The 25,872-nt window shown below is 38.6% G+C and overlaps 1 protein-coding gene across 3 annotated transcripts in view; it reads right to left on the minus strand.

Annotated features, from left to right (window-relative positions):
• SPIRE1 (spire type actin nucleation factor 1) overlaps positions 1–25,872 on the minus strand; it is a 134,499-nt gene that overhangs the window by 7,280 nt on the left and 101,347 nt on the right. The window contains exons 9-16 of one of the 3 annotated variants that reach the window (XM_074822290.1): positions 15,205–15,368; positions 10,103–10,175; positions 9,061–9,203; positions 6,266–6,439; positions 2,794–2,931; positions 1,190–1,260; positions 432–459; positions 212–348 (exon numbers count right to left, since the gene is read on the minus strand). In XM_074822290.1, coding sequence (XP_074678391.1) covers positions 212–348; positions 432–459; positions 1,190–1,260; positions 2,794–2,931; positions 6,266–6,439; positions 9,061–9,203; positions 10,103–10,175; positions 15,205–15,368 — 928 coding nt within the window. Of the gene's footprint in view, positions 1–211; positions 349–431; positions 460–1,189; positions 1,261–2,793; positions 2,932–6,265; positions 6,440–9,060; positions 9,204–10,084; positions 10,176–15,204; positions 15,369–25,872 lie in introns of all 3 variants that reach the window. The other 2 variants (XM_074822280.1, XM_074822300.1) reach the window with 2 other exon arrangements.

The following is a 25,872-nucleotide window of genomic DNA, read 5'->3' on the forward strand; positions in this document are numbered from 1 at the left end:
AACCTGAAAAGGTTTAAGACATGCTGTTACTATTGCTATTTCTGTAAATCAAAGCAATGAGTGGAAGAGACATGGAGTTTCAGGCTTCAGAAAAATTACTACAAGCATTAGAAACACTGGCAACTACAAAACAGGTAGCCAGCATCTTCTTAATGATTGATAACTCAATATGAAACACTTAGGAAGCACATGAGCTTGGGTTCTTTCTCACCTGGACATGCTCCGCAGTGAATGGCGGTGACTGGTAGAGGGTTTCTCCGGCCTCATAAAGCTGTCTCCTCTTTGCAGGGTTGAAGGTCCCAGTGAGAAGATGGGGAGAGTAGAATATGGCTTTGATGGCAACCGCATCTGCGAGAATAGCAGAAGAAACATGCAGGATCATTGCAAAGATAACAGCTTTTTAGAAAGGGTCTAACCATAAGCTTACTTACTTTTTTGCAACACTGTGAGCATACAGGCCTGTGTAAGAAAGCAAGAGCATGAATCATTTCACTGGGAAAAATTACATTTAAATCAAGAATAAGGGATAAATATTTTCAGGAATTAGAATCCTCCTCCATCCCCCCCTTAAACAAACATTTCCATTTTTAAAGCTTCTTCAATGTAATAACTTCATTCAGAACACGAAGCCAAAACCAAGGAGAAATGCTAAACAAGAATTACATCTAAATTAAAAGCTATTAAAAAAAACAAAGCTGTTTTTCCTCTAAAGAAACCTCCTTTGGTAAGTGAGACAACAAGTCAGTGATTCCATAGCTCTCCAGACTTACTGTCTCACTGTTCAACTTAAAATTTTTCATTTTGCCTGCAAATGATTCCTTTTCCCTTCTCCCCCAGCCAATACTCCAAAAAGAATATAAAAGGTAAATTGCCTTGAAATGTTTTCCCCAACACCAGATATTATGGAACTGTTGATTAGGGAGCCTGAGTAAATTCCATCTCGCTCCCCCATGAGCATAAAAAAAACAGACGAGCGTTTCTCTCACTTTTAGCCAAGAATTTCAGTCCAAGGAAGCAATTCTGTCACTTAGGAAGGAACTGCTTTTGCATAATTTCTTTTTAACATCAGATGTTACAGAAATAAAAGCAATCAACAGTATACAGTGGCAACATTTGAGGGTTCCTAACGTGTAAATCAAGTTGTCCCTCTGAAACCATACTCGTTTATTAACAGATATTAAATATTTACCTCTTACAGAACTGGCAAGTGTAAGACCAGGTAAAGAAAGAAAACCTTCTTGTTCGACAGCAAAAGCAGAGCTAAAAGAACAGAGGAGTCCACAACGTTAGGCAAGGTCCCGCACAGTAATGACTTCATCTATCAGCTGCTATCAGTGAGACCACAGTTGCAGTACTACATCCAGTTCTGGGGTCCACACTTCTAAGATGATATTGAAAAGAATGGTCCAGAATTGTATCTTCATATATTTAGAAATACTCCTTTAATATTTTACCTAAATTAAATACTTGCCAGTTAATTTATTAACTTACTTTTACTTCTCTCTCACTGATGTTTATATCATTACTACACAAAAAAGCAACGGGAAGGTAAGAGTAACAGGAGTAAGGAAGAATAACTGTTATGATGGAAGAACACAAGAACAAATGGGCGTAAATTCCATAAATTCAGACATGAATACATTTAGGCTGGAAGTGGTTCCTAACCATCTGGGTCATGATCTGAGACACAAAATTTTTGCCTCTGACAACATTTGATGATTTTCTTCCAATCCTACATTCTTGAAAACTAGAGGACGTGCAGGAAAGAGCTATAATAGCAATCCTACTTGATGAAAACTTGCTTTAAAGTGGGATAATAAATCCCATCTATTCAGTTTATTCAAAGGAGGGGTAGGGATCACAGCTTAAGAACATTTCTAGGAAGGAAAGGCATTGAACAATGAAAATTTGTGCAGTCAAACAAAAGATGACATATTAAGATCCAGAGATGCAGGTGAGGCTACATAAATTTGGTTAGAAATAAAAGTGAACAATTTTAATAGCGGGGTAAATTAATTAAAGCATCAGCTTATGTTGAGATTTGATAAAAGCTCATTACTAAGCTTTATATATCATGACAAAAGGCAACAGATGAATCTAACGAATGACATTTTAAGATTCTTGTTCCTCCACCTTAAATGTATTAGATCTTTAAATTAAATCTGCATACTAGACACAAGTAGGCCTGTAGGCAAAATACACTGTGAAGTCAAAATACAGTTCCTGGAGGTATTCTAGCAGAACTAGTCAAAAGCGTGAGAAAAGGACACTGCTTCTATTCATAAATACCAATTCCCAATCTGCAGTTTACAGAAAAAAAAAGTGTTAGTGAATGGATTCTCTAATACTAAACCTCCTTCTGGGGTCACATGTTGTCTGACTTCTCTGCAGGCTTTCATTCCCTCTTTGCTTGATAGTAAGGATTCATATAGTTTTCCTACTGCTATCTGTAATTCTATTTTTTGAAACAGAAATGCTAAGCAATACCACAGAAGGCATGGTGACAGAAATCACTTCAGTCAACGAAGTTTAAAACATACACACACAAATATGCTCTGATAATTACAGATGTTACTGCATTTTTATAAACAATCTGAACAAATAAGCTATTTCCATGAAAAGTTTTGATGTTTCTGCACATAATTCAAGGAAGCTGACCCATGTGTCATACATTTAAGGGGATGCTTGGTGGATCTCTCTTCTTTCTCTCCAATACAGGGTAAGAAACAAATGTGTAAATGGGAGGCTTGTGTGACCGGCCTCCCTCAATAAGCTTCGGAGCCTCAGCCCTACCTTCCCTTTCTTGAGAGCAGTGTAGACATCTTTATATTGCTGGTACTTTTCCAGCTCCGCCTTCACCAGCACCTGACGGATGTGCATGACCTCCTCCACCGTCAGAGCCAGACATTCCACCGGGTAACAGAACTCCTCCTGGAAGCCAAAAAACCTGTATTATTTCAAAGCCAAATGGCTTCTTCCAGACTTCAACCTAGACAACCAGCCACCTGGTTAGTAACTCCAGAAACAGAGGGTTTCTCCCTTCCAACTGGAATAGCACTGGCTCATTCATGGGCATCACATGAGTTCCAAACCATTGGAGGCTGTGTAAGTGTGACCTAGATGGTCTGATGTTCAGCCTTCACAACAATGACAATTTCTTCATCTTTTCTCCTCAAAGTCGTTCCTTATGAAGATTTGTTTCAAACCAATCAATGTTCAGGTTTATAGTTTGAAAGGGAAAAGGTAATTTGGCAGATGGCGTTACTTTTAAGTATACTGTTTGAAGACACGCAATTTCTCTGAGACTCTGTGATGCCCAGAGTGGCCAAGGAAAGTTGTTAGTAGCCCATTCTAGCAGAAATTTTTATTCAGTGGTACCACGTCTTGGTGCTCACATGATCAGAATCCCACCAAGACTACAAAACATTACGTCACTTCAGGCAGAAAAGTTCTCCTTTCTGCCCCAGGAAAGTAACAGTAACAATTTAGGCTTTATAGAATAATCTGCAAATATAAAGCAGGAGGACTGGTTACCCAGTGTTGCATTAATAATGGCAGAGGCTCAAATAGAGAATAACAACACAACCTTCCACTCACGAAATTTTGCATCTGTTCTGTATTACAGCATTTAGGAGAATATTGAGTAGAGAACTCCTGAATTTGGTACCAGAGAATAAAAAGCACTAACCCAATTTGTAATCCAGCCCTGTAGTTGATTATACATTTCCAACAGAAAGACAGAAACCTCTGTGGGAACTTCCATCGCTTTATGCTTAGTGAACCTTTTCAGTCAACCCAGAGGGGCTACTGGGCAGTAATGACAATGACATGTAATGCTCTCTGAATAAATGAAGGAAATTTCTCCTGCAAATACAAAGATGTGGCTGACAGTTTGGAGATCTCGTTTACAAATTGAAGTGATGAATTGGACTAGTAGTGAAATGCTACATTTCCATGTAGTCAGAGGTCTGTTCTGTCTTTCCATTAGATTCAAAAGAAAATCTTTCCATGTTGCAGACCTGGCAAACATTAGCATTTAGGAACCACCACATTTTTAAAAACTGTTGTCTTACCTATCTAGAAAGGGAACACAAAGAAACTTCACTCTGTTTAAGGTACCCCACAAAAGACTAGAATTGAATTAACTTTGTTAGATTTGCCAGCTAAACCTTTGGGGTATAGAATCACTAGTTGTCTGGAAAGAACAAACTACATCAAAAGCAACTGCAGTTTGCTCTGAGGTGTAAAACTGCACAGCCAAAACAAAGTAACTTCTGTTCCTTATGAGCAACTTTGCAGCCAACCAGCAGCCCTCAGCATTTCATTCTGGGTTCTCCCCATAGCAACTGCCTCGCTATGGAGAAGGCACGGCTGAAGGCTGGGGCGAGACGGGAGAGGAAGTGGGTGGGAAAGCGTGATGCATACAATGCCAGCAACACCCCTCGATTCTGCATCGTGGGAGACTGAGAGAAACTGTCCGAGGTGAATGAGGCTGACTGAATGCTTGTAATCAATCAGAGCTTTAAGTCATTTAGAAATACATTTCTTACTTGAAGCTCTTCCTTCCCCCTCATGAACGCCCATTCCTTTAATTTACAGAACGATGATGTCAGGGAATATTGCTCCTTGGAAGAAAGTCTGCGGATCTGCTACAGGTGTAGAGCAGGTACTAGGGGAATAGTGTGGGCCTGTTGTTGTACCAATCGGAAATGATTATCACTGAAGCAAATAGCAATAGCTAGCAGGCAACAGGGGAAACATAGAAAATGTTCACATGTTTAAATGCTAATGTTTTAATTCCAGAGGTTACACAAGGACAACAAAATGTTAATGCAACATTAAATGGAAGATAAATATTATGCTGATTTCAGAAAAGAGCGTGATATTTTTTTTCCCTTTTCAGAATAGAAGTAAGTACATAAGAAAATATTTTGTTTCTACACTACCTCTAAGCCATTGAAATTAATTAAAATTACGCTAAGCACTGACTAAACTTCATTAAACAAAGATGCTTTGGAGTTATTGCTCAAACTTCCAACAATAATCTACACTCAAGTTAGGCAGCTCCAAGTGAGAGAACTTCAGCTCTCTGTAACACTTGCATACAACAGAACGTACTAAAGATAAAATGTGGTTTGAATGGTCTTGATTTTCTGGAACTGTACTCAACACACATTTTAATATTAAAGAGACAAGTCAGTACTCTTATTTTTAAAGGAAAAAAAAAATCTTACTTAGAAATAGTATTTTGAACTTGAAGTTTCCAAGATCCTCATGAGAATTGGCTTAACACTTTGACTGTGCAGTGTTATTATCAACACCGTAATCGCTTAAGGTGTGTATGTGTATTTTTTTTTTTGCTCGGGAAAAGCAAGTAGTAAGAATTACATATGCATAATGTGAAATAAAGTGCTTTGTAGGTCATTCTCAGCATACATGCACCTAATAGCTCCTTATGACTAACACATTTTTACACTAATACATTCCTTGTAAAACTTCTCATTATAGGGTGACACTAGGCAATCAGATGAGCTGCCCCAGTGAATTGCAATACGAAGAAGTGCCAGACTGGCCTCTAAATTCTGCAATTCACAATTCAAGCACTCTAAACTCTCGTTGCTTTTGCAGACTGCAAGTTTCTAAGAAGTCAGCTGGATATCTCAACTATAAACTCTCCAACAGGTTTTACACTTTCACTTACTGGTTGAGACAAGAAAAAGAAGGAAAAAATTAAATTATTCATGTTCACTTCTACATAGTGGAAAATGATTCAGTTTTTCTTTTTAGTGGATTTGCCTTCCCTAGTACATAGCTATTAGTTATTCTACAAGTTCTGATATGTAAGTGTGCTGAGGACCAAAACCATATGTAGGTTTTCAAGTAAAACAGATTGCAAATGCCCTTCCATTCTACATAGTGTATCTTGTTAGAAACATAAAACCTTATTCTTTTCAACATAGTCCAAGGATTACAATAGTTTTGCTGGATTTTTGCTGCAGAATCTTCATGTGCTGTAACATTTAAGGTCTGTTCCATTGATAATCTTGTGATGTTGCATTTTTAGTTTGCTGTCCTTTCAGAACTGATTTCTTTTCCCCGTGAGGTGATTGAAGACAAACAAATATCCTACACACACTGAAATCAATGTCAATCAGGTGCAACGTCCCAGCCTAAGCTTTAATTCTTGCCACAGCTTAGGAAGTGCTCCCCTAGGAGGGAACATGCTGGTGAAGGTGATTTCCAAAGCCAGCAAAAAGAGGCAAACCTTTGCGGGTTTCCACCTGCTGGCAAAAGCTCTCTCACAGAGATAGTACATAGCCCCTGCCACCCCACACATGGCTGCTTCAACGGGATGAGAGCTGAGCAGAGAAGCTGTTTGCATAGTTGAAAAAAGTGGTCTGAAAGTCATCCTTGGAAATAAACTGGTTATCCTAGGAACCTGAACAGTAGATAGGAAGCAGAGAAGCGAATGCTGTGTATAAACGAAACCATTAGCTTTGGTCCTCTGGGTCATGAAAAATAATAATGATAATAATAATTAAAAAAGCAAACAGACTACAAAGGCATTCATATGTACAACGCAGGACACTGGCTTCATCTCACTGATTAAGCACTGAGTCAGCTCACAACAGTGAGCACATCACAAGGCTGACCCCCTGAAAAATCACTGAGCTGCCCCTGCCTTTCCATGGAGCGCTGGAGGGTGACATATCAAAAGGACTATGTTTGGCATCTTTCCAAGTCTGTTTCCCCTCCCCACCTACTTAGGTCTAACTCCTTCTGTCTGATGAGATGCCAGTTCACAAAACCATCGTTAGTATGCAAGGCAGACCAGTTTCTTGCTAATCCTGCTAAGAGACTGTAGCAAACTCCTGCCTGTTTTCACTGGCATTGAGGGCTATTTATTGACGAGGCCTCTTTCACCTTGGAGAGAAACTGCGGTCACAGGATCAGGTGATAAGAAATGAAACTCCATCAATCCTGGAGGAAGGGATGAAGAAGTGTGAAGTCAAATATAAAGTAAATCATGTTCGGCACTTATTGAGAAGCGTTCACTCCAGGAACGGCAATGTTACATACACAGCATCTGGCGCAGCCACGGAAAGAAGCTGGCATCCCTCCGGGGAAGGAAAGACTTGCAGTAAGCCACAGCATGGAACTGGGCCAGTGCCAGCATATCAGAAATCATCTACCAAAACTAAAAATAAAAGTATTGTGGGAGTTGTCTGTCACACCCTAGAGGGCACTATTGCCAAGTTAAAGAATTAGCTCTCTAGGCATTAAATAAAATAGGTTCTTATTAACAGAATATCATTTCACTACCGATTTTCCTTCTTTCTCACTTCATAGCCAAAACAAAGAGAGGTGACAGTTCTCTAAAGATTAAAAAAGCCCAAACAAACGAAAAAACCCCAAGCACAAAAGAAACTAGTAAAACCTTCCCCATGTGTTCCCACATTAGCCTGACTTACCTAATGGCTTTTTCTCCCTTTTCCTTTAGTATTTTTAAGAGGGAGTGGAATAATTGGGTTAGTTTTTCTGCAATGGTTTTATTTTGTATGTATTTTTCTAGGCATATGTCAGTGAACAGACTGACAGAGCGAAAAATACTTATGTCATCAAAAAGGTCCTGTTAAGAACTTGATTGACCTATTTAAAATAAACAGTCTCATATATAAGATTTTTAAGTTGCATAATTCCCTCAAATACATATGAGATCAATATTATGATGCAACATATTTAGATACACTAAAAGTGTGATGGAGCAAATGCCTCAGTATAACATATAATGCTCTCTCCCCTCCTCCCGTTAAACAGTATGTCTGTGAACGACTCAGCCTATCAGAAAATAAAGCTTGTGCTTCCATATATAGTGAGTGCAGCAGGCAATGATGGGCAATCCATTTTATATGATCATGTCTCCAAATGCATGCTGAAGGAAGCCTTCAGCTTGGTTCTGGTGTGATACATCCTGCTCCAAGTTCAGTTTGGCAGAAGTCTACTTTTGTTGTGTGTTTATCAACATGCTACTACCTGACCTTCACCTGGAATGAGCAACTACATTCTACTTGGAAGGATATAATAAACAAAACCCAGCAGAGCCTCTGAAAAGAAGAGGAGGAAGCATGTTGTGGGAATATTTGAGATTATTTTCTTGTTCAACTTCATCGTCTAATAGGTTTGAATCCCAGTCACCATCTCTTGGGCCAACAAAAACACTCTTCAAAGCCTAATAATACCACTGCACTACAAGACAAGGCAAGTGAATATTCCCTTCCTTTCAAAACTAGGATGTGTTTATCGATTTTTCTATTCACCAGCACCTCATGGGGCATACTTTGATGCCCTGCTGGTAGAAAAAGAGATGAGGAACATATCCTGCATGAAATTACAAAGCACTAATCAGTATGTCAGCATAAACGAACCAGGATTTCATATCCTTTGCTGTTTATACTCTGTTGGAAAACAGCTCTCAATTAAAGCTAATTGATCAAATGTACTGTACTTTCTTTTCAAGCAATAATAAAGGTTCTTGCCTCAGTAACTTCAACAAAGTAACACAGACAAACCTTGATTTGGATTACTGAAAGAGCTTTCATATATATAAACATTACCACACAAGTTCTTAAGGTGGGAGGAAAAGAAACCATTCCATTCATTCAGACATTAACTAAAATACTTCCAACAACTAAAAAATTCCCCCAAATCCCCAAATATATCACTGCTTTGGAATTGTCTCTATTCAAATGGAAGATCAGTAAGGTGAAGTTCGTCTGGTTTGATAACATTCTGAAATAAAATCAAGACACATGGCTTTACCCGGAGTCCTAATCAAAGTGCAAATGTTTTCTGAGGCACCTGTACCTGGGATTTTGGATAAATATGCTAGAGACACAAAGTTCAAATCTAGGTTTCACAATGTCTTTAGTAGCCAAGGGCTGTTTCTGAATTGAGGAGTTTTCTTTGAGTCAAGTTCTAATCACACTGAAGCCAAGTTTTAATTTTCATTATACTCTTAGCATGCCTCTTTTTCTCTCTCCTACCACCCACTCCACTTACAAGTGATCTGGAGCTCTGTTTTGAAGGTGGTAGGAACTGTCTCACATTGGTTGGCGTTTCCTTTTCAATGGAGTGTCGTCTCTGAGGTGGCTGCCGTCTCTCAGGCTGTGGTGTAGATGATATGGGCAAGAACTTTGGAGGCACTAAAGATTCAACCAGTATAAAAAAATTAGTTCTTATAAGACAGACTGTTGGATAAGATTGCTCAGTACTTAAACCAGTCATTGATTTGATAGAATTCCCACCATTGATGGCTGAAGTTTCACACCCATACTCAGAGCATCTTCAAGTCAAGTATTATATTAATCACATTCTCCAGGTTGAGAGAATAGGAATACTCATAAACCTAGCAAATATGGGCATGCTACTGTCCAGCTACCATTGCAAATAAATTCGATGTTTCAGGGTATTGGCTTATTCTACTTATTTCACCATGGTCCACAGAAAACACGGGCACAGATAACATGTTTCATTACAAAACCTTTCCATTGAAACTGAACCACTTGGAAACAAATTAAAAACATTGTTACACAGTAAAGCCTACAATAACTGTGCCTGAAAAAAAAGAACAGATCCTCCCCACTTCCCAGTAAGTACTTATGAGAAATACTGGTGATTGCTATGTGTCTTTCAAACAAGTACAGTCACTGCCATGGTGACAGAGATGCAGGAAACATTGAAATTGGGTCTTAGGTTAGAATGTGTTTCTGCAGCAACAAATTCTTTTACGAGATGACCATAGGGAAACTAGCCCCTTTTCACTTGTGACTTCCTCTGCAGTTCCACACCAACTTCAAGCATGAAACCTGTTTCACAAAGATATCCACATACAGTGAAGGCTAATGCCTTCCAATCGTTAATCACATTTGATCTATTCAGCAGATTCTAGGGTTCAGCTTTAGAGATTTATTCCATTAACAACACTCAGCTTCAGCTTTCTATAAAAGTTTCAGATAAAGTTCATAGAACAGAAGACAACAGAAGTGTCTAAAAGCAGCCACTGGGTGTTCTCATCAAAACTCACTCTTTCTGCTGCTGGTACCTTCTTGAGAGGGGTCTTCCACTTGTGAGGGAGAGATGCTGCTGCTACTCGCTGATTTGTGCACTGATTCCTCCTGTATGGCAAGAGGAAAAGAAAGAGAATTCCCCAGGGATTGTTTTTTCTTCTCTTCCTGCTTCTTAGCACACAGAAATCACAAGCTATCAAAGGTATTTTGCTCCATTCAATCACTCAAAGCCCTAGAAGAAGTCCTGAGGAAAACATTGACACTACACAGCACTGAGTAAATGGCATTTTCAACGCTCAATTTTTTTTGAAACTGGGATAAATGGTACATAGTTTGGAATTCAGTGTATTTAACTATACCATGAAAGAACAAGATCAGAAGAGAGGTGCATGAATACACTGTAACCTGTTAATTTTCCTCATTGTATTCAAGGACTTCTAAGGATTTGTAGCTACAGCAGACATGTTAACTCAACTTTATTTCTCACACTTGGCAAGGAATCAGCACTTGGATTTCTCTGGTCTCCAAAGGAATGAGAGCCACTCATACAAATGACTTGGGTAAAGAGAAATTAGTCTCATCTCCACTGCACTGTTCTCTAATCCCTAATCCTGTTGCGTTTCTCCTTTCTTCTGTATTTAAAAGAAAACTCATGCATCATATAAGCATGTTTCATCACAACAGCCAAGAGCAATTCCTGCAAGTGAATGAAAGTGAAAAAGGCTTTGACTAACACCTTTCAGACATCTAAAGCACCCAAATTATTAAATCCTTTGCTTTCCCCTAAAAACTCTGTCTTCAGCCACCAGATACCGGCAAGATACACATCATCACAGGAGCCTCCCAAAGGAACAGAGATGAAGGACTGAGTGTGAATGCTCTTTAGCTCTAATGTGAATGCTTTTAACCGAAGAGACTTATGTCATTTAAACTGTCAAGATTTACAGATCAAATAAGTGACCTGCTCTAAAATCCAGCAAGTGACTGAGCTTCTCTCTCGTAGATTTCCTTAGTTACATGAATCGCAAGCAGGAAAACCTCCACTGGCTGAAAGACTGCCGCCTTTGGTAACAGCAAGTCAGAAAAGAAGAGTTGCAGGATCATCTCAATGAGCACCATGCATCACAGCACAGAGGCCTCTACAAATTCCCATCAGGTGATCTGTACTTTATGCTTAGCCCAAGAGTCTGCGTTGTATGTGAGGACACTGATGTACACCGTTCCCACATACATCCCATAACACAGTATTCTGCAAAGGGACTCAAACCAGCTCAGACCCCAAAACAATATATTCACTGTAACAGATCAAGTGTGACCGCACAAAACAGTTACGATGGGGAGCTTGTAGGGAAGCTTGAGCAGCACATTTAGCTACACCAGCTATTTTACTTCCAGAAACCAGCACAGTTTAGCTACAGAGCTAGCTCAGATAGCTTTGCATATCACTTCATGCTGCACGGTTGCCTTAAACAACCACTGGAGAACTTGTAAGACAATTGGATGCACTGTTCTTTAGAAGGGGTGGAACAATGTTCACAAGTCTAGAGTTAAAAATTTAAATTTTGTGAAAGAGAATAACCCCTGGACAAAGGGAACTACTCAACTTTTCACTTTGTAGAAGTCAGATTCTTCTGACTGGAAGACTACTTGTCCATTGCTGGAGAAGCTAACAAGCTAAGACAAAGAACTAAGTAACCTATCAAATTAAAAAACATAACCATAGTGCTGTGCTGCTCATTTTTATGAACGAAGAGCACCAGAGCTTCAGAGACAGCTTTCTGAGGATCAGGCAGGGAACAGTTGTATCTGGAGCACAATCCAAGCAATCCCGGCTCTAGAGAAGTCTCTTGTTCTGTGGGACTCTATCTAGTCCTGATCAAAAACTACAAGTGCTTCAGTTGTTGGTGTCTTATGCTGTAGAGTTCTACAAAACACTGAATCATGATTCAAGCAACAGTCTATGCATTGAGTTTATTTTCATGCTTTTCTGGGGTTTTTTATTCTTTTTTTCTTCCATTCTTCCTGTGTCTGAAACACTGGGACAGAGAGAAGAGAGACAAAACAAGGTGCACAACTGAGAATATCAAAAGCCTACATATATTTTAATGTAAAACTCTAAAATAGGGATTACAGAAATGTTTCACATGTCCATCTAATTTGGATAATTGCCATCTTTCAATGGGAAGAAATAGCTATTGACCATTCTTCATTCCACTTCTGAACTCAAGATGGACATGACGTCTCAGTCACATGTTGCAAAACTAGGTAGCACACAGATGTCTCCATCTTGCTCCCACTGTTGTGAAGGATTTCTAGTTACTTCCTTCGTAATAGATGAACACTGGCTATTCCAGTGGCCTAGGAGTCTCAAAAAAAAAAAAAACCAAAAAAACAGAGGGAAAGAAATGGACAAAGAGAGTAAGGGGCTCCTCTATGGTAAAGACCTGAAAGAAAGATTCCAGGAGCCACACTTCTTATTCTAAAGAATGAGATGGAATGAACTGTCACAGCCAATGGCTAAGTATAAAAAGTAGTAAGTATAAACAACCAACCCAGGGAGAATGGAAGCCAGGAGTATGTTAAATTTAACATATCAATCTACTTAGATAACAGGTATTCCTGGTTTGCCATTTCAAATGTTTGTGCGCTTTTTCTGTGCACAAACACATGCACTGAAAATGCTATTACTGCTCTACGATTTCTCAAACATGGAAGGCTTTTTTGAGAATGAAGTCTTGTGTAGGAAGCACTGATGAGCCATCATATGAATTTCTTCATATCAATACTGTAACTGTGGACTATTATGGTAGACTATCTGACATTTTATATTTGATGTTGGATCAACCCAATATCCAGGACCGTGCATTTCTCCACAGAGCGCTAAACAATTAGCATTTTACATGTATTTGAGAAAGCTGCAGCTTTAAAGGCATCACCTTAAAACATACGAATATGTTACTGACATGATTTTTGTCCAGGTAACTGTAGCTTCATTAGGAAGATACCGTTTTTATGTCTGTATCAAAAATTACTATTAGATTGCTACTCCTCTTAGCCAGACAAAGCAAAATGGCATTTCCTGCTCCCCCTCTGAAACTGTGATCCTAATGATGATGCAGAAAAAAGCAAGGACAGAAAGCAAGAGCGATTCATACAATATTCCTCCTTGCCAGCAAACGGGCATAGGGCTGTATTAGACCTTCCCTTTCACCGCTGGCTGGGAACACTGAATGTTGGGGCGTAGCCTGCATCACAACACAGCTGAGAGAAGAACAAAGGGGATGCAGGGGGAAGAAAACGTGTCTGCATCATAGCTCATTTGGAGGTCCATAGCTCAGCAGTGCAGATATTTGCAGTCTGTAATTTAGGGCATTTGTAATGACAATTTAACTCCCAGTGAGTAACTCTAAATAGGTTAGGCCCAATTCAAATTGCAGGCAAAGAGGTGGCCGAGTCATTTATAGGCAACAGGACAACACGTACACTCTTCTGTGTGTTACATACAAAGTAAAAGTCAGGAAAGAAATAAGACATTTTGACAGAGTCACTTTCTTCAAATGTTCTGTGTCCTACCCCCTTCAACATCTCAGAAAATGTCACCCAAACTCCCTTCAGCTTGTTTATTTACAATAGTTTAGCAGTGTTCCTGAGCCCCAACCAGTATTCTGCTGAGCGTCTTAATTGCTTCATCAGCTACTTCTGTTGACTCAAACCAGTACAGCATCTGTTCCCTATGACAGCTTGATGTGCCTGATTTATTTTAAATTTCTCTTTTGCTCTATGTTCCAGAGCTTATTCTATATGACTTTGCTTGCCTATACAGCATTCCCTAATCAATAGCCACAGTCAGACATCTTATTTTTCCCTCCTACAAGAATCACTTCCTTTATTTCCCTTTACAGAATTTTCTTTTACTGACTTTTACTCCTTTTCCCGTGTGAAATATCATGCTGCATTAGCTTCAGGATGCAAGGAGCTACAAGCTGGGAAGCTGTAAGTTCAAGATCCAACTCTCACTGACAGGTCTTAATATTCCTGCAGCCTGCCCAGCTTCATTCATATTAAAAAACCTCATATAGCCTCTATTGTAATTTTAAAGACTGCTGAGAGATTTCAGAATGCAAATCTCTTCTGCTTTCAGAACAGATGCACCAAATATGCACCCACATAAGTCACCCATAGGATAACCCCTAATACAAAGAGGGCCAACCTTTCAAAGATCAAGAAAGTATGCAAAGAGATAAATTTCTCCCCACATATATTTCTCCTCAGCCTCCTATCTTCCAGCTTAGACGCTTTTGTAAGTGCCCTGTCAGGAAACCCCTCCTTCTGCATTTACTATAGAGAAAGAGAGTCAGGGAAGACTGCCTTCCCCAGGCTAAAATCAGCCTCTGTGAATAAACCCTGCCTGCATGTGCTTTCCAGACAGCTTAACTTTCAAACTCAATTAATAATACCACTGGTCCAGAAGACAAAGCTCATTCTTGAGGATGTAATGTTGGTACTTCTTGAGGATCATATATAATGCAGCTTTCAAGCTAGATAGCTTTTTTAAGCTTTTTTCCTTTTTATGCTTTTTAAAATCTTTAACTCTCCATTGAGAGAGGATGGATTCAAAAGTTGTTTCTCTATCTAAGTGGTATTTGCTTGTCCCTGTCTATGAAACATTTGTTGGATGTTACTTCCCAAGCCTATATATCAAACTAACATGCTGACCAAACTGCAACCACTCTGGCACAGCTGATGCTCTTTATTTAATAGCTGGTACTGTGACAGTGGCCTCACACCTGAGTCCTTTAGTGACAGTTCCTGCATGGGTGCCAGAAGGGTGCAACACATTTGCCTATATTCCCAAAAGTATAATTGCTACATATACACTGTGGACAGATACTGGGCATTTAGAAAAATAAGTAAATACTGGGTTTAAGGCCAAAATTAGCATTTTATCTCTACAAAGAATATTCTAAGTTTTGAGGTCTTATCTAATATTTTTGAAATTCTGTGGGCTGACAAAGCAGTCATGGAAAATTCAGATGATAATCTCTAAAGTTACTTCTCAGCCGAGCAATTCAGCCGGTTAAGGAATAACAATCAATTCTGACAAATCAAGAAGCAAGTTGTGTCCTGATTTTTTTACCTCTGAATCTGAGCTGCCAAGTTCAGCCAACGTGGGAGCCTTAAGGAGTCTCTTGCGTTGTACTGTCACTTGTGTGGCCCCATTCTGCTTTCCTTGTGGTGCCAGGCCACCGTTCACTACAGAGGCATCCACTAACTTTCTTCCAGCCTCTGGTGTAGATACATCTAGCAAAAGAAACAGAACAGTTGGTGTTTGTACTTAATTTTGCCTTCTCAAATCTTACTGTCAAGGCAATACACACAAAAGGAAAAAAAATCATTGTGATAGTTGTTTGTGTGCAATTATTTTACTTTAGCAATACATTGCTCAGAGAACTACAGGCAATAGCTTGTGGCACAGAAGCAGCATGAAAGAATGAAAGCAGTGGAAAAAGCAGCAGACTAACACCAATCAACTTTAAAATAAAAATCCTGTGTTAAACCCAAAAATATCCTTCCTTCAACTTATAGTCTATAATTAACTATATAACAAGTATCAGAAGAATGCACAACCGTATCTGGACAAGTCGGCTTCCAGAGAATCTGAAGACAACGCCACACAAAAATTAGGAGGTTTAGCATGGAGTAAACCTAGTTTTTCCTGTGAGGACAGAACTACGCTTTATTTTGCAGTATACAGAAAAGGAATGAAAATGAGCTAAATAACTAGCATTCATCAAAAATATGCACAATTCTTAGGCTTGCATGGTCATTTATATTAAAAATATGTCTGTGATGTCTAATCTTCATGTAACAGCAGAAACATTAGGCTCCAGCTCCATTTTCATCTACATGAGTTTTACAAGGATGTAATGCCACTGAGTGAATTACTAGGGATTTCTGCCAGCATGCAATGAAGATGCATCTTGGATAACGTAAGCATTGGGCCTGCTGTGCTTAGCCTGTGCTTAGACACTAAGATAATGACCTAGGCTTTGATATTTTAAGAGAGCTTACAGTTTGGTCTGATAAATCAGTTTTATCCCTGTAAAAGTACGAAGTGCAGCATTACAATCTGAAGAAAATTATGTCGGAGGTAGAAGGAAGAGAAGCTCTTAAGCTCCCATTTGCATGTATGCCTCAGCATCTGGTCTTTCTACAAATGTGTTTTTCTACCCATGTAATTATAGGACTCCTTCCCCAGTCTTGTAATAACAAAGTACCTCCAGGTATTTTAAGGCTAAGGCAATGATGAGTTATTATTCCCATTTTTATACCTGGTGAAAAGAGGCACAGAAGGTCAAATGACTTGTACCTTAGGTTACTGGGAGGACTATGACAGAGAAATGATATCATCCAGATATCCCCAGTGCCAACAATGTAAGTACTCACACATCATTTGGAGTTACTCACATAGTTGCCCTGGTATAAACAGACTCAGTCACTGCTGCTACAACACAATTTGCATTGATAAAAGCCATTCTTGCACTAGGTAAATTAAAACTACACAGTCTAGACAAAGCCTCAGTTGCAGTAGTAGGTCTCTTTTACAACATTCTCACCGGAGTAGCTATTGAAAAGGAATAAGAAAAGGAATAAGTTAAATCAGTATATATTTTAAAGAATTAATTAGGTTATTGTTAAACGCTGAAAACAGAGCTAGAAAGGACAGGATATATATTGAAGTTCCTCTATAAATCATACCTTCAACTGGGAGTATAAGAAAAGGTGATTATTTGGACTATTAAAGTCATGGTGACATTCCAAGCCTATGAATCTGTGTACTACAGTGTTATTACTGCCTTCAGGTCCTCCCTACAAAGAGTTGCAATCAAAGACTTAGACTCTCTAACCCTTAGTTCCTATCTTCAAAGGCTTTGCTAATGGGTGTCCTGACTAGCACTATGGCTTATAGGTCATTTTTTTCCTCCTAGATTTCTGCGAGTAGAGCATGGGCGTCCTCCACATCAAATGCATTCCTGCTCTAACAACTGCTCAACGCAATCCCAGAAAGCGACAGCAGGAAAACAAAACCTGAACTGCCTCACCTCCCTGCTGCCAATACCACTTCTTGAGACCTCATAATTAGCTGGCAGGCAGTTGATTGAAGAAGCTCAGGGTTTCCCAAATGAGCAAGAGAAAAACCTTTGATTTGTCTCTTGATTGCACAGGGTGGTTCCTGAACAGACAGTCCAATGAAGCAGCCCCAGCACCACCAACACAACAGCCAAAGGTGGTGTCCCTTCTCCGAAAAACTTCCTGGTTGGTGACTCCCCTGCCTGATGGCAGGGAGGGTGAAGAATGGCCTGTAAGTACTGTTGGACTCACTAAGAGAATCAGTGATGGGAAGGCCAACAGTATTGCCTTCCTTCCAAAAAAATAAAACACACGATAGGTCTGGGGAAAGGAAAGAGGAGGGAACATCCACCAGACATCCCCTAGCACTATAGGAGGTGATGGAATGGATATCCAGGGTACATTGTAAATTGTCTTCTGTGGGTTTTGTTGTAGGTTTTGGTTGGGGGGGGGGGACGGGGGGTGGGGGGGTGGGTGGTGTTGTTTTGTTTTCTGAGAGTTTAGGCCTCAAAAATGGAAACTTCTGATCCATTTTGGAGGGAATTTATGTAGCCAATCACTATCTACAAAGCCTAAATCAGTTGTTAAATTCACACATGTATGAGTTGTTCGTATGTTGGTTTATAAGTCTTCGGAAAGACCAGAAAAGTTTTAGGTAAATCGAGAAGACAATCCACCATATTCCAACTCAACATTTATCCAACCCAACATATTCCAACCCAACATTTATCACCATTCTTTTGTCTAAAGAAAAAAAAAAAAAAAAAAAGGAGTTTTTACAACTTGCAAGCACTAAAGAATAAATAAAAAAAAAGAGTAAAATTAGAAAAACATCCAATTTATAAAATCCGTTTTGTCAACAGTGGTCAAGTTCAGTTTATCATTCCTGCACTTACAGTACTGGATATACATGAACAAAGGGATTATCATAATTTAAAGAAAGGAATTTGAAATCTTACAGTTTCAGCAAACAGATTTCAACAAAAATAACTTGTTCCAAAATTAAAACCAGAATTTGTTAGCAGACACAGACCAAAAAATTATTACTTTAAGCTATTTTAGTGATGTACTCAGACAACAGAAACATTACCGGGTGGCAAATAATCGTATATCATTGTAAACAAGATAAAATTAATCAGGATAAACAAGTCAGAAACAACCAATAGACTAATGCTTATAAAAATTAATATGAAAGATTAATGGACAATTCTTTGAAACAAAAAAATACTTTTTTTTTTTTTTCATGGATAGTAGTTCACAATCTCTAGTTTCATAGATCTAAATGTTTTGAAGATGATTCAAATGATATTAAAAAAGGCCTTGTGTGAGTAACAGCCCGGGGTTAAGATTTTATTAGAGAGTCAGACACAGTGGGAGAGTGTCATTTCTCTGTGTTTTCAGGCAGCAAGTACAATGAACAGTACCTGCAAACTGGATGAAAACATTTGGTTTCTTTTGAGTTTCTTCTAAGCTATCATTACAACAGGCAAATGAAAGAAGAGAAGGTCTTGATTTGGTTACTTGATCTTTGTGTTGGCCTTCCTTGACCAGCCTTAAGAAAGGAGAGACAAAAAACCCACTCTAGGATAATATGAGATGCACCTTTATTTACATGTAAGATTACGACTCTTACGAAACAAGGAATTAAGCAGACCACAGATTACATGCAAACCACAGCAGTCATGTAACCATATGCTGTCTGCCTCCTAATCAGATCTCCTTGGCAAATAATGACAACAGAAACCTGAAATTTGTTCTATACAGCAAACAGAAAGTCCTCAACCTTATCATTTTTACACTGAGTTCAAAAGAAGGCTAAAATGGATTTCCAGAATTAATATAGGTTTACTTTTTACTAGTTATGATGACGATAATATACTGGGAAAGATTACATAATGAACAATGGTAACAGAGATGTGCTGTTCCTTTCAATGGACTTAGATGTTGAAGTCAAACCTGAGAACTAATAAATCAGTATACCAAACTGCTAGTCTTTTGCTGGTGTTTGCATCACATTTATTATTGTGTTATTTAAATTAAAAGGTTACCAGGACCTGGTGGAGTTCCTTCCTCACACTGGTCTGAGGCACAGATCATGTAAAGCCAACAGTGATACACATCACCTCACGGGGTTCAGAACAACAGGAATAATCCCCATGAAATTTGGCGTTAAATGTTTCAGTTTCCTTTTTCTTCTCTCCCTGCACTCCCTCCACCCAAAAAATGTACAGACTGTTTCTGAAGTAACAACTTCAAAGCAGCCGTGCATACAGCTTTGAGGTAAGAACTTGAGTGTTAAGAGTGGGAATGACTGCTCTTTTGAGCTGCATTCAACATAGTTAGCTTAAAAGCAGCTTAATGTCGATTATTTTTCTATTAGAGGAAGTGGGCAATGACTGCCCTGGTCCCTAGCTGATGAGTATCCCTCAGATTACTCTCATTACAGGTGGCTACTGATTGCTCCTTCTATTCTACCAGTACAAAACAGTAGTGTAAAAGAAGGTCCCGGGCACCCCTCCTCTCTTCTTCAGGATAACAGCAGGCAGATGCATGGAGCCAGGCACTGTGCCATACCAACTACACCGGCTCAGTGCCAGCAAAGATCTTCTCAGAATTTGTCTGCATCATCCCAGTCACAGGCAGCAAGCATAATATAAGCCTGCACCTGTCCTTTAGCACTTAGTAGGAAACACTTCTGTTTTTCAGCTGGTTTGCCTTTTTTTATGACAGCAATTCCATCAAGCAGAGAGCAATGAAAGCAGTGAAAAAGCAAATATGTGGAAACAGTGATGAAAGCACGGTATAGCTTCCCCACCTCCAAAATAATGAAAAAAGTAAAAGCACACAAAGCAACAACATTTAAAACTACTGTTATCTGCTTACTATCGACATCCCAACCCATCTAATTCATCTGTACTGCTCATCTGGTGTTTCACATCTACTTAACTGGAATGTTTTAATCATCTTGAATTTACTTCTAAAGACAATTTATCAGATCACTCCGTCACACCATATGATATGAGAACCACGTGACTTGAAAAAACAAAACCAATCACATTTGGAAGATGGATAAAGAAAACAAGAAGAGTTCTTCGGTGGTCAGTCAAAAAGAGCAAATCGAAGTACAGTATAGATTGCTATGAAGCTGCTTCTTTAAAATAAAAACATTATGGTAATGAATTAATGGATTATGAAGGGAGATTTTACAAAATACTGTTTGAATTTAAACATGAGGATGTCTCAGGATTCTTAGAAATAAAAGGCAAAAGAAGCACACAGACACATGTAGAAGGACAGATCTGAACATTTCCCTTTTGATGGTCACTGGTGCATTCAGTTTTATAGTCTTAAAACTGAAGGAACTTTTGGCATATCTGAAAGTAGCAATACTTTTTGAAAACTGAAGTTTGCCTGTTTATGCTATTATCTGAACCCCTGGGGACCCTTCAGCTTTCAGTGGAGTAAAACATGATACCAAGCACATATATAATTTGAATCCCACCAGACAGCTGTAGTAGCTGTAAAATACGCCATGAGTGTAAGGTTTCACAAAAGGGCTTGAGCTGGATTAACAGCTTGCCACCACCTCTGACGGGGAGAGCCTGTTCCTTCCTCCCATCCACCCATGCTCATCACCTGCCCTCAGCCAGCTCTCTGATCATCTGATCAGATAGTAAGCAGGTTTAAATCACTAAAAGAACAGAAAACCAAGCTGGTAAAAAAATATAGGTATTGTTCCTGGGTTACATGAGTTTAATCAGGTCATCTTATGAATAAGTGAGCAGGACTGGCACAGAGAAGGAGGGAGAATCACACGCTTAGAGGGGAGCATGAGGAGGAGAGGGAGCAGCGAGAGCCCCTCCTCACCTCTTGACAGTGGCAAGTTGTTTACTTGGCTCAGCCAGAACATGAAGCCATGTTCACAGATAGGTCACTTGTGAACTTGACTTCCATATTACAAAACTACTGTAATTTTTTTGTTATGGTAATCAAAAAACTTTTATATAGTCTTTCTAGTTCACAATATGGTAGCATTTCAGTCAGATTATGCCTTTCTATGGGGAAAAATAACTACATGAGGTTAAAGGGTGCATGGAGAAAGGGAGGATGAAAACTCTGCAAAAGGCCCAGATGAGATGTTTCTACATGCAACTGGAAGGAAGTGGGGAGGGTACAGCTGCTGTTGCTTCTTCACAAAATGAGAGCATGGATTTATTTGGAGACTATTTTTCTCAGGAGTCACCTAGAGGAAATTAGGTAAGAGCTAGCGTAAGAGCTGTCCTCAGAGGACAAACCTTTGAGCCTAATGTAGAATATTCTCAACCTCAGTGAGGGGTTGGGCCTGAGTATCCTGGAAAGTTAGTGTACAGTCAGGGAGGAATGAATTTATTTTCTGGCTAGTAGGCACAAACTCTCTCTGATGTTGTTGTCTCTGAAGTAGAACATGTTCATACAGTTACTGCACGTCCTAACTAATGGCCCACCAAGACGAAACTTTAAATTTGATATTAGATAGGTGATGAAGGTTCAGCTATTGAATCCTCTGTATCAGCTGTTACCAGCAAACCTTAGCAACTTATTTTGCTAACCAGTAAAGGAAGGTTTAGCCTCTTTTGAGTGAACGGCTTTGATTTCATGACTCACGAAGCATTTACTGTAATGATGCTCAAAAGAACTGAAGTTCTTTTCTAGATTAGCATTCATAGGTGTATTTCATTTAATCTAGAAAGGTAAATGAGTTCAAAATGAGCTTTTGGATCCTCGTTACAAATGAAGTACTGCAAAAGACAGTCTAATCAAAAAGTGAGTGTAAAGACACAAAGGTCAGATTAATAAATAAATAAATCAGACTTGAAGGTGACACTGATTTCTGCAATCCTTTCTAGAGTTTGGAATAGCTCTCGGCCACCTTATTTTGATTATTTAAACAGAATTCCAGCACTCTAATTCAGGTGAAATACAGTTGTTTCCTATACCTAGTCGTCCTTTTGTGGCAAGGGAAATGTAGGTATTAATAAGTAATTTATCTTAATTTTTATTTTCACTGACCATATCTTGGAAGAATCCCTTCAAGTTTCTTTCTTAAATGGGAATTCAACAAACAGATGGAACAAATTTCACAATAAGCACAATAACCACGTCAGGTGTTGTTGCACCTTTTACCTGACAAGTCAAAACTGTAAGACATGCTAAGTGGCCGCATTGCTGTAAAAAAGAAACAAAAACAACAAAAAGAAAACGATTCAGCTATTAGAAAAGCAGAGGAGTAATGAAAACAAAAGATTAACTCCACTTGAGACATTTTGAATTTTGTTGCCTAAATCCAAAATGTGTCAGACATGCTATTGCTTTACTGTAGTATAGCTCAAAGTCTGAAAACTACAGTAGCATAAATGGGACTTGCAAACAGAGCAATTATAAATATATTTGCATAGTTGTAGAATGAGGTTTTTGGAATTCAATAAATCAAATATTAAAACAAGAGGCAAGTATCTTAAAAATGGAATATTTTCAATTAAATTGCCATGAAACAGAGAAAGGGGAGAAGGAAAAGAGAGAGAGGAGACAGAGCTGGAAAAAAATTGAAAGTACAAAGCCACATTTCACACAAGTTTCAGTGACCTGAAATAAAGATATTTCTAATTTTTTTAAGCATAATCTCCGATGATTATAATTAAACTAATAAAGAGAGACACTCAAGCTGAACTTGAGCAGTAGTTTCCTTGAAAAGGATGGAAAAAAAGGCCAAACACAGTGTGATTTGTGCTGATTCTTGTTCTTTTTGAAAACCTTAGGTGGACTTAGCCGTTAAATGTATCCATAATATTATCCTCTTCTTTTTGGGTCTGTAACCATTTTATTCCTAGACAAGAAAGTGGTCAGATGTTCTTTATTTCTGGAAACACCTATCTATATTTCCAATTAAACAGTGTAATTCAGGGAACAGACACGCAAAATATTTCTCATCTGAAAACAAAATTTCAATGTGCTAATCCAAATAAGCAGGCCAAGCCCAGTTACAAGAATGTACAACAATGAATCAAAACTGACATCAGCTTATCTGTCTAACTTGAAAGGTGATAAACATGCAAGCTATGTTTAGGTATGAAAGGGCATGTCAGCCACACATACCACTGCATTAAAAGATGTTTAAAAAAAGGTTGTGCTGGGACAAGTTTTGCTCATGAAAATAAATCTATGTGGTGAACACAGTAGGTGGCTGACTTAGAGCCAAATTTGGAGTCAGGGTATTTTTCCTGTAGTTCATTAACTAGACAACATCAGTCACAGATTAACAGTATCTAAATCCCTGACCAAACATAGCATAAAGGCAAATACATGTTAAAGCATAAGGGTGTTTATCACCTAATGCTGAGTCCTAACTGAAGGTTGATAAAACATGTACATGAAAAAGTTTTCTCCAAGCTCCATTAGCTCAACTTGCTTGAGTCACAAATCCATGCTTTTAAGTAAAAGGACATGAACCTCAAGGCTGTGTTTGTCTCGATAGCTTACTCTGATGATTTTATGAGGTCATTTGAAAGCTCACTCCAATTCTTCTACTCAAACCTCTCCCTTTGTGAGAACAGCTTCCAAGATTAAATTAAATCTCCAAAGAAGTTTTAGACTGAGAGCAGCCAGCCACAGGCTGGCTTTTCTCAGTGGCAGCTCAGGGTACAGAAGATCTTACCTGTATGCATGTGTTGTGCAGAGCAGAGGGACAAAACCTGTGGCTACTGGGAAATCCGTGCCATAGGTCCACCCATACTGCCAAGGAGGAACTGCAAGAGTAGAGTCCCCCTCACTCCAATAGTCAAGTGTAGTTGTGCACCTGACTGCTATAAACTGAGCAACAAGGAGTAACTCTGGGACATGTGCAACATACTTTATATTCCCAAATATTTCACTCTAACACTCTTTTTCTTCCTTCTTTTTAATAGCAACAAATATTTCTCTCCAGATGGTGCAAGTGCCCCACATGGTGTTTCTACTTAGATTTATAGTCCTTAAACCTCATTACCTTACATGTTGTTACACTAAATGACATTCAGTGGTCATCTAAACTATGTGGCTGATCTATCTGTACCATACTGAATGTCACTAGCATTACTCCATTCCCAATTCTGCACAAACACATTTTATTCTAAAGGGAACTTTGGACATAACAATCATTTTGATGTGAGAAAGAACAAAACCTCATATTTCAGCACAAGATAAAACTACCTTCAAGGCCTTTTGCTCTTTTCTTTGTGCCAGCAGCAAATAAAGACTTGGGAAATAAAACTTGCATGCGTGCCCTTTTACACCTCCAGTAATATGGCATTTAATCCAAACAATTCACTGGACTGAAGGGGAATTACCACAGTTTCAAACCTCAGAAATTTAATTCTTTAATAAAAAATGAAGAATTGGTGCAAGACAGCTATCCCTCATTGGAGGCCATGCCCTGAAATGAGCCCATGAAGCCCTAACCAGTAATACTCCAAAATTTGACATTGTTTTTAGAAACTGATTACTAAATGGGTTTGATGTCATTTGTATCAATTAGAAATTTTAAAGATCTATTAGATCAAATCTGCTGTCCCTGAAAGGACATGATACTTCCCAGATGGAGAACATTTAAAATACTGAAATTGAATGTTTGGAAGAAAAGGCATTGTTCCACATTTTTAGAAGCTTTGTACATTAGGAAAAATGTCTAGGCCTATTACAAACATTAATTGATACAGCAATCATAAACTGAACCCAAACCAGAAACTGGAAGGCCCAAAGAAACAATATTCAAACCACCATGCTTTTAAAAATGCACCCAAGCATTCACCAAACTCTACCAAGCATTTCAAAAACAATTCAACAAAGCAAGACTGATGAAACTGTTTTTCTCCAAAGACAATGGATTGTTACAATCCACATGAATCTGGACCAGTGCCTTTAAGCACATGTGGCAAGCATGAACAGTCAGCAAAAAGCAGCAATAGGGAGTACATACATGGATTATTTCATGCTTTTCAGCCATAAAATGCCACTTTTGCTCTTCAAAAATCCAGCTAGCTCAGTTTTTCTGATACAGATAAATACTGTGCTCTTAAAGAAACGTAAGTCACAATGTAAGACTGTATTTGTCATGCTTTTGTCATCAGAACCACTGAACTTATGTAAATTGGTGATCGTTGGAAAGCATAGTATTTGTATAATTTCATAGTGGGTTGTTGAACATATACTGCAGAAATTAAATGCTTTGTAGTGCAAGTCTGAATTATTTGCTGAAAATATATACAAACACACATTCCATAACTTGGAAAATGAAGCAAAGATTTAGATTCAAAATAAAAGCAATAGATTCAGCAAACAAAATATAAGCAGATTTTAAATTAAGGAAGTTGATGATGCTAACAACAGGAAACAAAGAGAATAAAATTAATCAAAACCAGACATGTAAAGATTACTTGCAGATATGTAAGGAATATTGCACTGGGCAGAAGTAATACCCATTCCATTCTGAGCAAATCTAATATTAACTGTCATGTGCAACAAACACTATAATGCCATTAAATTTATCTAATACTTACATGAAAACAGTATCTTATTTTTAAATATAACTTAGCACAAAGATTGCATAGCCCTAACAAAGCCTGTAGGTTCTTTCTTTTTCTAAAGGGATGAGAATAATTTT

The sequence above is a fragment of the Strix aluco genome, chromosome 1 (genome assembly GCF_031877795.1).
Source record: "Strix aluco isolate bStrAlu1 chromosome 1, bStrAlu1.hap1, whole genome shotgun sequence".
Lineage (NCBI taxonomy): Eukaryota > Metazoa > Chordata > Aves > Strigiformes > Strigidae > Strix > Strix aluco.